We start from the raw sequence: 11,514 nt of genomic DNA on the forward strand, positions 1-11,514 counted from the left end.
AAATACTAATTTTGGGTGCATTTTAGCATTAGGTGGTCTCTTCAGTCAACCTACACAAGCTCCTACCCAGTCCAACCAGCTGATAAATACTGCGAGTGCTCTTTCTGCTCCAACGCTATTGGGAGATGAGAGAGATGCTATTTTGGCAAAATGGAATCAACTGCAGGCCTTTTGGGGAACAGGAAAAGGATATTTCAACAATAACATTCCACCAGTGGAATTCACACAGGAAAATCCCTTTTGCCGATTTAAGGTAAAAAAGTGTGTGTAAGAATATGATATTTAGATTAAAATAATATCAAGGAAACAATTGCTTGGCTCTGTAGTACTCCTTGAACATAGTATGATTATACTTTTTAAAAAAACATGGAAATTATAAAATCAAAGTCTTTTTTTAATAAATGTGTGGTTGAAAATAACTAGAAATTGACTGAAGAAAGGTGTGACTTAAAACTGAAGAGAAAACGTTAACAGAAGGGGAATGATCTGCTTGGCTCTGACACAGTGGAGATCTAAAACTAGAATTTAGTGGTATTCGTTTACTGTTGGCCAAGAAAGCATACCCTACCCAGTGGACAGGAATTCTTGGCATGTATAATCTTTTACCACTATTAAAGCTGGGCCTAAAGTCATTAAGACAGTATAGCCCATTTTCTTTGTTCAAGTTCCTACTAAACAACCTTCTCATTTGATTTGACTCTTCAGAAAATCTATTCATCAGCCAGTGAGGGTATTTAGGTCCATTTGGTGATGGATTATTTTCATAATGAATTAATGTATTGCCCTGTGTCAGTTGCTTAAACCTAATCATTGTGTCTATAACCTATGTCTGTAGCTTCAGGGCTGAGGAGTAGACCCTTGAAAATGGCTAAACAAAAAGTGGTCAACCTGTCTTGTTCAAAGATCATCTCTTTGTCCTATCACTCTGACAAAAAGAAAGTCTATCTTTTGAGTGCATGTACTTGAATTTAGTAGTTTTGTTCAGCGACTTAACATGTAAAAAGCAGTAGACATAGTTGCAAATGGTGATTCAAATTTTTTTATTTTTTAAAAGCTCGTGTATAACATGTATAGGTAAAATGCATAATGTACACTTGAGTAAATTTAAACTTTTTTTAAAGTTGCATATAAATGGTGACAAGGGATGAAAGGATTCTATATAAAAGAGCAGTTCTTTAGAAAGGTATAGTTGGACATAATGTGAAACGAATGAATGTATGAAACAAACCTGTTTCACACAATTTTATATTACCTGAAACCATAAAATGATACATTCTTTACAGTATTTCAGTATTATGTGTGAGCCACTTCTTTATATATCTAACACCTAGTTTAAGATTCCATGGATCAGATATATGCATGCTTCTTGATTTATAATGGGTTTATGTCCTGATAAACATAAATTGAAAATATTGTAAGTTGAAAATGCATTAAATATACCAGATCTATCTTAAATGTGCTCAGAACACTTACATTAGTTTACAGTTGGGCAAAATCATCTAACACAAATCATCTATTTTATAATAATACAAATAATTCTGTAGTTTAAAAAAGTAAAGATCAAAATTCAAAATATGATTTCAACTGAAATGTATATTGCTTTCACATCATCATAAAGTAGTAGAATCATAAGTTGAGCCATCCTAAGTCAGAGCTTTCTATATAGTGAAATAAATTATATTTAGTCTGTACCTTTTGTAGTCACAATGACATAGGCAGTGTTGATTTTCTTTCTCCCTTCTTGTTTTTCTTTTAGAGGTTGGGGTCTTGCTCTGTCACCTAGGCTGGAGTGCATTTATACTCTATAGCTCATTGCAGCCTCACTCCTGGCCTCAAGTGAAATACTTGGCCTCTCAAGTTGCTGGGATTATAGTCTCAGAGTTGTTTCAGCAGTTCAGAAACACTTAGTAATAATGCACATCAAAATTTTATAGAGGAGAAAGCTCTTTAGTTGCTCTCTTGGAAAACAACCCCCCCCCCCCCCCCGAGACAGAGCCTCACTTTGTCATCCAGGCTAGAGTGCTGTGGTGTCAGCCTAGCTCACAGCAACCTCATTTGCTGGATTCCAGTGATTCTCCTGCCTCAGTCTCCTGAATAGCTGAGACTACAGGTGCCCACCACTGTGCCTGGCTACTTTTTCTATGCTTAGTAGAGATGGAGTCTTAGTCTTGCTCAGGGTGGTCTGGAACTCCTAGGCTCAAGTGATCCTCCCACATCAGTCTCCCAGAGTGCTAGGATTATAATAGGCATGAGCCACCATCCAGGCCTTGAAGAAGAAATTTTAATTTCACTCTACAAGTTTAAGCTATTCTTGGGTACAGTATTTTTCTTTCTAATTTTGTGACCTCCTGGGGCACAGAGTGGTGGAAAGAAGCCCTATTTCCTTCATTACCAGATATTTTTCCTACTTAGCAGATATTAAGCTGTTAATTTTAAACACCTGATTTAAGATCTGTACATATTTTTGATGCTGTTTATTTTGTCATTCCACAGGCAGTAGGTTATAGTTGTATGCCCAGTAATAAAGATGAAGATGGGCTAGTGGTTTTAGTTTTCAACAAAAAAGAAACAGATATTCGAAGCCAACAACAGCAGTTGGTAGAATCATTGCATAAAATTTTGGGAGGAAACCAAGCCCTTACTGTAAATGTAGAGGGTATCAAAACATTGCCAGATGATCAGTAAGTATACATTAAATATACTGTTTATTTCTGTGCCCTAGTCCAAAGATAGGGATCAGCAGTGTTTTTGTTGCAGAAGCACAAATTAAATCTCAGAGCAGAATTTTTTTTCTCAGCTAGTGCTTATTCAGTACTTATAAAAACATGTATTCAAAAGCTTTTTTAAAAAAATTGGATTTCTTACTAGATGCTAGTAATTTCTTACATTTTCATTTACAACCTTGAAGAAAACATTTATCATGGCTGTGTGCAAATTGAGGGCCACAGAAAACATTATTGGGAAGTTTTAATAACTGATTAACATTCATGTTCATTCATGGATAAGTAGGATTGCTTTGCTTCCCTTTTTCTATGTATAAGTCTGTCTGAGTGGCAAGACGTTTACTGTGGGGTACTTAGGGTTGGGAATACTTTATTAATGATATATAATGATGGAATCAGATTTTACTTCTTGGACTTAATTGCAAAGGAGCAATCTCAGAGTTTTAAACGAATCTCCAAAGTACTTTTCAACTCTGGAAAATGTAATAAATAATATTTTTATATGACTTTGCAACTAAGCAAACTCTTTTACAAATGTTATTTACCTCCCTCATTTTAACTTTATCATTTGATTTATAAGTGAACATAACATTAAGTAAAGGTTTCTTATTTTCCAGTATTTACAGAGAAAATATTTTTATTCCCTTCTAAAACAGCCATTTTTTAATTCATCTTAAACCCTTCTAAGATCACATGCTGCTTTGAGATTTGTGGCCAAGAGTTATGTGCTTCATATTTAATAAATTGGTTATCTTTCCTTTAGGACAGAAGTTGTCATTTATGTTGTTGAGCGTTCTCCAAATGGTACTTCAAGAAGAGTTCCAGCTACAACTTTATATGCCCATTTTGAACAGGCTAATGTAAAAACACAATTGCAGCAACTTGGGGTGACCCTTTCTATGACTAGAACAGAACTTTCTCCTGCACAGATCAAACAGCTTTTACAGAACCCTCCTGCTGGTATGTTTCAAGAGTCACAGAGTTCAGGAAATGAGAGATTTAGAACTAAATGTTCCCTGGGAGATGGTGGTTTGTTAATGTGAATAAAACTAGTGTCAACTTTTTACATGCCTACCTATTTAGGATAGTTTTGAATATTTGTATGAATTCAATTAGTTTTATTTATTCATTTATTTTACTATATAGCTAATATGTTTATTAGAAATTTTGAGAAATGATGAACTAAAGTGGTCCGTAGTCTATAATCTATCTACCCAAAGGTAATTCACTAGTAATATCTTGATTTCTTTTTTCTAGCTTATCTCTTGATTTAAATGGAAATTCAAATAAAACTTAGATGTGTCTGTATTGTAAAAAAATTCTGGATGGCATATTTAGATTAAAATAAAGGGGATATGATAGATCCCCTTTACCTCCCTTCCTCAGAAGTAACTAAATAATTTATGGTGCTCTGTTAACCCTTTATCTATGGTTTTAAATATAAGCATATTTCCATGTCCTTTAGCAAAGGGTTCTGCACTGTGCATTTACTGCACTTTGCCTTTTTACTCATGTTATTTCTTAGTACTTTTCATGTTAGTACATGTAGATAAATCGTAAGCTTTTACATAGTATTCCATGGATATACCTTCACTTCTCAATTATTTCTGTCTTTTCACTATTATAAACTAACATTAATACAATTAACATTCTTGTAAATACGTTTTAGAATACATGGGTAAGGGTATGTATTTCTTTAGAAGAGGTCTCTGGTAATGAAGTTTTTGAGTCAACATTAAAAGTACTGTCAAATTGTCTTTCAAAGAAAGTTGTACCATTTACATTCTTAACAGGAAATATGTTCTTTTTCTTTTCTTTTTGGTCACTGATGGCAAAATAATGAGTACTTGTTTTAATTTCCACATCCCTGATTATTACTAAAGTTGAACATCTTTTTCTGTGTTTATTAGCTAATGTTTGTATTTTGTGTGAATTACCCATTGGTTTCCTTTGCTCGTTTTCTATTAGATCTTTTATCTTCCTTTCTGATTTATATTCTCTATCTTATAGGTTATTGATACTTCCTTTCGATCTGTGCTTTGAATTTTCTACAAAAATGTGTATTTTTATAGTGATCATATTTGACTATCTTTTTTCTTACAGCTTCTGGGTTTTGAGTTAATTTAGGAAAGCCTTTTCTATACAGATTTTATAAAAATAGACAATACATTTTTTCTTTATGGTAGGTGTGGATCCTATTATTTGGGAACAAGCCAAGGTGGATAACCCTGATTCTGAAAAGTAAGTATCTCTTCATCTTATTTTATATGAGAACTAATACTTGCTACTAGGAAGCCAAACAGATGTGAATTATTAATTGTAATTCTTACATCAGAGTGAGTTTGTTTTCATTTGCATTTCTGATAAGGCAGCATAGTATAGTGAGAACTAAGAATATGGAAATCTGAGTGCCAGTCCCCTAATTACATTGCATTTAATAATGCAGGACTTTTTGTGTTTTTATAACTTTATTTGCTGTATCGGACAATCACCAGTTCTCAACCACGTTGACTATTGATTTTTCAAAGTGGTAATAGGTACATAGTAACCAAAGTACAGAGCTTGTTTGGTGAATCTTCATTTTCATTGTTTTCTGACAACTGCACACAGATACCGTATGGGACGTTCCAGCCAGCTTTGTTGAGCCTGGTATCAGTGTGAACATCTAGAGCCCCCATCTGTTTCATGGCAAATTTCTAGATCTCTTTGAGTGACCGAGAGACACATTTCCTGAAGCCCACTCCATGGATGGGCTTGTGAATGTTGATGGTGTATCGAGTTACCACTTCATTGATGGCAGAATGGGGTGGTATCTCCCCCCCTCCCCTTCTTTGCAGGAGCCATTCTGCCAGGCCCAAATTGGAAGGAAAGATTGTAGGGATTCAATAATGCAGTTTTTTGACTAAACTATTATTTCTTCCTTTGTAAAATGGGGAGGTTATTTTTTTTATTCCATAGTTGTAGATCTTCCTTAGAACCCTAGAAATTTGATGTAAAATTTCATGAGTGTTATGATAAAAATCCTAATTTCTTTGATCTTATGATAATAGGCTTCAGATCTAAAAATTGTCCACTTGAATTTCTTCAGGTTAATTCCTGTACCAATGGTGGGTTTCAAAGAACTCCTCCGAAGACTGAAGGTTCAAGATCAGATGACTAAGCAGCATCAAACAAGATTAGATGTAAGCATTTAACTTTTCATTCTCTGGCTCTCAGAGTAGAAAAAGGGATTATATACATTTAATTCTTTTTACTTTGTGTGCTACTGTTTTATCTAGCATACACTGCAAATTAACAATTACGGTTTTGTACAACTACTGATGAATTTAGAATTGTTGGTTTAGCAAACTAATTAGACTGTCATTTCCAATTTCACCTAGAAATTGCATATTTTCTTTATTAAACACTTTTCTTTATGGGGCCTTAGGAAAATGAAGGCTACAATTATGATTCTTTATGTTGTAATATGTCTAATTGGCTTGGTGTATGTTGATGAAGCAAATTTAAATTATTGAATGCTTAAAACGTAGTATTTTACTAAGTGGACTTTGATAATCAGATTAAAGACTCTTGAACTTTGTATGATTTTAATTCTTTTAATTTTGTTAAGATTTTATAACTCAGGCATCTTTGAAAATACAGTAGAACCTCTGTAAGGTGCCCGCACAAGGGACAGTAACAAACTGGTGGTCGACATAAGTAGCTAAGCCCACTGTACTGATACATACATGTGGTGCATGTCTGGTCTATGCAAATTAGGTCAACTAAGGAGGTGGTCAGTGTAGGAAGGTGGTTGTCTGTGGATGTTCTACTATGATGTGTATTCTGCTATTCTTGGGTAGAGTTTTCTATTAATGTCAAGGAGATTTGAGATCCAGTGGTTGATAGTATATTTAGTTCTATATTCTTACTGATTTTTCTGTCTACTAGTTTCATTATTGAGAGAAGTATCCAGCTGTAGTTCTGGATTTATCTTTTTTCCCCTTTCATTTCTATTTTTGCTTCATGCATCTTAAAGCTTTGTTGATAATTACATATTTATCAAGGATTATTACATTTTCTTGGCAGATTTACTTTTTATGTAATGTCCCTTTTTACTACTAGTTATTTAAAAAATTTTACCTGTCCAGGCACATGGCTCACACCTGTAATCCTAGCACTCTGGGAGGCCAAGGCAGGTGGATTGCTTGGAGAATCACAAGAATTGGAGACCAGCCTGAGCAAGACTGAGACCCTGTCTCTACTAAAAATAGAAAAATTAGCTGGGCATAGTGGCCTTCACCTGTAGTCCCAGCTACTCAGGAGGCTGAAGCAAGAGGATCCTTTGAGCCCAAGAGTTTGAGGTTGCTGTGAGCTATGATGCCATGGTACTCTACCCAGGGGACAGAGTGGGACTCTCCCTCAAAAAAATAAAAACTAAATAAGTAAATGATACCTAATGGCTTTTATTGTTATTTTAATTGATACATAATAATTGTACATATTTATGTGGTATGGTGTGATAATTCAATACATGTATACAATGTGTGATGATCAAATCAGGGTAATTAGCATATCTATCATGTTTAACTTCATGTCTTTGTGTTGGGACTCTTCAAGATCCACTCTTATAGCTACTTGAACATACACAATAAATTGTTGTCACCCTGTGGTGCTCAGAACCCTAGACTTCACCTCTCCTATCCGGCTGTACTTCTGTGTCCATTCAGCAATCTTTGGCTGTTCTCCCTCCCTGTACCCTTCCTTGCTTCTGCATGTGACTGAGAACATGTGGTATTTTTGTTTTTGTTGTTCCTGGCTTATTTCACTGAGCATAAAATCTTTTAAGCTTCCATGTTGGAACAAATGGCAGAATTGTGTGCCCTTTTTTTTCATAACTAAATAGTATGCCGTTGTGTATATTTACCACATTTCCTTTATCCATTCTTCTGTTCCTAGACACTATTCAGATACTTGCTCTGAGGTCTACTCTGACATTTACATTCCTTTCTTTTGATAAGTGTTTTTGTAGTATATGCTTGTCTTTTTGCTTTCAATCTACTTGTATCATTATATTAGAAGTATGCTTCTCTTTTTTGTCACCCTCGGTAGAGTGCTATAGCGTCACAGCTCACAGCAACCTAAAACTCTTGGGCTTAAGCGATTCTCTTGCCCCAGCCTCCCAAGTATCTGGGACTACAGGCACCCAAGTATCTGGGACTGCAAGGCCCAGCTATTTAGCATTCCATTTTAATATATTATCATTTCAACTTTTAGTTTGCTTTTAGTGGTTGCTCTAAGTCACTAGTTCTCAGTTGGAAGTTGTGGTGATGGTGGTAGTGGTGGTTTTGTCCCCCAGAGCACATTTGGCAATGTCTGGAGACTCTTTTGATTGGGGAGGGCCATGGCATCAAGCGTGTAGAGGCCTGCATGCTGGTATACATCCTGCAGCATACAGGACAGTTCTCATGCAACAAAGAATTATCTGGCCCAAAATTAATGGTTCTGAAGTTGAGAAACCCTTCTCTAGATATTACAAGGTATCTCCTCCACTAGAACCAGCAGGCTTCTCCTGGGGTGCTCTGTTAGCTTGTAAGCTCATGTCCAGGTCTAGAGCTGGACTGAAACCAGACCAAGGATGCCTGAAGGGAAAACTGATAAACTTCCCACCAGGTCAGTGGTATTTTTAATTCACATCTTCTTCCCCGGTCATCCTGCCATGGTTTACTTTTCTGAGTCTTCAGGTAGCCATTCAAGTTTTCTGGCTATATTTAGTGGGAGAGTGTGTGTGGCATGTGCTCAGTCTATCTTGTCCAGAGCTGAAATCTTTCATATTTTTTGCCAATCTGTCTTTATATATATATAGTTTTTCCAGATTACTATGAGGGTACAAATGATTATGTTATACTGTTGGGGTTTGCTAGGTAAAGTTCAATTGTGGTTGAGCCCTTCATCCAGGGGGTGTGCTATATACCCTCGCCTTGTGCCCATTAGGTGAGAACTCACGAATCCTCCTCTTTTCTCCCCTCTTCCCTTTCCATCCTCTCCCCACCCCCCTCACTTGAATTTAATTTTGTTTTTCACTCATGTGGGGATGTAGTTTATCTATTGGTTTCATGTTAGTATTGAGTACCTTGGACACTTGGTTTTCCATTCTTGTGATACTTTACTAAGAAGAATGTCTTTCAACTCATCTAGGTAAATAAAAAAGATGTAAAACCTCCCTCTTTTTTATGGCTGAATAGTATCATGGTATATATACGCCACAGTTTATTAATCCATTTAGGGGCCCTAAATGGGTTGATGGGCATGATTTTTCTATCATGCTTCCTGTCTTTTCTTCATTCAACTTCAGCTGTTCATCATGATGCTAGATTATAGTTTCTGTGTGCTTATAGCACCACATACCTAGTTTCTCATTTGTTAACTCTGTTTTGGTGTACTTAAATGAACAGAAATCCTTAATTTAAGGATAGCCATTCATTTTTCACCTTGTGTTTTATTTGTCAGAATTTGCTTAAGTCATTTTTCACCCTAGGCCTAACAGTCTTTCTCTCTCTCTCTCTCTTTTTTTTAGCATTTTAGAATTTAATCTTTCTCCTTTGGATCTTTTGTCCTCTTTATTTTTCTTCCTTTTACAACTTTATTTTTCTTCTTTTTTAGACACGGTGTCTCACTTTGTCACCCTCAGTAGAGTGCTGTGGCATCACAGCTCACAGCAACCTCCAGCTCTTGGGTTTAGACGATTCTCTTGCCTCAGCCTCCTGAGGGACTACAGGTGCCCACTACAATGCCGGGCTATTTTTTGTTGCAATTTGGCCGGAACCAAGTTCGAACCCACCTCCCTCGGCATATGGGGCTGTTGCCCTACTCACTGAGCCATAGGCGCCGCCCCCAACTTTATTTTTCTCTAAGTAGTGGTTTCATGTTTTGTATATCATACATAAAAATTTGATATTCACAATGTTTTATCAAAGAATTTCAGTTATGCCAAGCTTCCATTTACATGTGGTCTGTCTCTGGAGACCCTCCTGATGTTCCAGTGGCTGGCTGGTCAGTTCTTATATTAGTACCACAGTGTTTTTACTATTAGGGCTTTGTCGTGTATCCTACCAACTAGCAGAGTGACTCTCTAATCTTGTTTTTCTCAAAGTTTCCTTAGCTTTTTATGGATCTTTATTCTTCCATAAACATTTTAGAATCAGTTTGTCAAAATGGAATAACTATAGTTGGAATTGCCTTAAATGTAAAGACTGTAATTTGTGAAGAATTAAATACAGATAGTACCCAAAAAGAAACACACATTTTAAGAAAGGAAAGAACTGTGTTAAAATTTTAATACTTAAGTCACATTTGACTTCTGCAATTCCAAGAGATTGCATTATACAAGCTAACAAATGTTTCCAGTATATACTGAGTGTTAATTTTAACATATCAGTGACAGAATGATTAATTGTGATAGAGACAATTATGAGATTAAATCTGATTGGAATGCTTTAATGAAATGGTGAGATTTTAACCTATTCTATAAGATTTAGACCTCATAAGACAGAGCAGTGAGATTTTAGGCCAGGCAAAAAGCAAATCAGAGATGCAAAATTGTACTTGGCTGTATAATTAATATCATTCCTTTCCATGTCCACTCTGCTTACTCTCTCGAAGTATTGGCAGTAGTTAGATTTAGGACTAATTATCCACTAAGGCACCCTCTGGATGTTACCTTACAGATTTGAACTTTTTTTCATTCAGGCCTAGTTGTTGGCTCTATTCTGTAACATTCCAATTCCTTAATTAATTCTGAAGTGTATGTTTTATTTTTTCTATACATTGTCTCAACTTAAGCTTCGTGGAGCTTTAAAGAAAACTTTGAGTTACACTTTTAAAATTTTGAGGTATATAAAAAGGGAAGAAATATAAAAGTAGATTTAAGGAAAAGGGTTTATATTTTAAGGGATGAATCTCCGGCTTATCTGAAAATTAGACTGCATATAAGTGTACCTGCTAAATATCTATGATGTCTATAATTTATTTACCTGAAAAATTATTTTTCTTTAAAAAAACAGATCATATCTGAAGATATTAGTGAGCTACAGAAGAATCAAACTACAACTATGGCCAAAATTGCACAGTACAAGAGGAAACTCATGGATCTTTCCCACAGAACCTTACAGGTAGTGGTTTGGAATTTTTTCTTAAATATTTATAAGATTACACATACAAAGTATATGCTAAATATAGATTATTAATACCTAGAAGTTGGAGGTCTCTTGGAGGTGGGTGAGGAGAGTACAAATTTTTTAAGTTAATCTAATAGAGAATGAGGGATAGCAGTGAAGAAATAAGGCCTATTGGTGTGAGAAAAAGCATGTATTGAGATCAGTGATAACCGGCTTTCATAAAATTGTAGAAAATCATTTTTTTTTTTGAGTGCTAGAAAAATGAGTGTAACTATAATGGTTGAAAAATAATATAATTTCCAAATTAATGAGGAAATCAAAGGATGAATAGCATCAAAAACAGAAATTATAAACTTATCATCAAAACAAATATTATATATGAGAACCAGTGGGACACAGAAAAAACTGTACTCAGAGGAGAATTTATAGCCAGTAAAACAAATCTTTGTTGTAAAAAAGCTATAGTAGGGTGGTGCCTGTGGCTCAAGGGAGTAGGGCGCCAGCCCCATATGCCAGAGGTGGCGGGTTCAAACCCAGCCCCAGCCAAAAAACTGCAAAATAATAATAATTATATCGGCTACCTAAAAATTAGAAAAGTTTGTGTAGCAAAAGAAACCAGAAGCCATTTGTCAATA

General features: G+C 35.4%; 1 protein-coding gene across 1 annotated transcript in view; it reads left to right on the top strand.

Moving 5' to 3' along the window:
* The window catches only part of NUP54 (nucleoporin 54), a 29,541-nt gene that overhangs the window by 12,801 nt on the left and 5,226 nt on the right, over positions 1-11,514 (top strand). The window contains exons 4-9 of the mRNA XM_003790068.1: positions 27-253; positions 2,494-2,681; positions 3,487-3,683; positions 4,910-4,964; positions 5,812-5,905; positions 10,766-10,873. Of these exons, the coding sequence (XP_003790116.1) occupies positions 27-253; positions 2,494-2,681; positions 3,487-3,683; positions 4,910-4,964; positions 5,812-5,905; positions 10,766-10,873 (869 nt within the window). The remainder of the gene's footprint in view (positions 1-26; positions 254-2,493; positions 2,682-3,486; positions 3,684-4,909; positions 4,965-5,811; positions 5,906-10,765; positions 10,874-11,514) is intronic.

The sequence above is a fragment of the Otolemur garnettii genome, unplaced genomic scaffold (genome assembly GCF_000181295.1).
Source record: "Otolemur garnettii isolate 467f Iridium unplaced genomic scaffold, OtoGar3 scaffold00039, whole genome shotgun sequence".
In the NCBI taxonomy this organism is placed as follows: domain Eukaryota; kingdom Metazoa; phylum Chordata; class Mammalia; order Primates; family Galagidae; genus Otolemur; species Otolemur garnettii.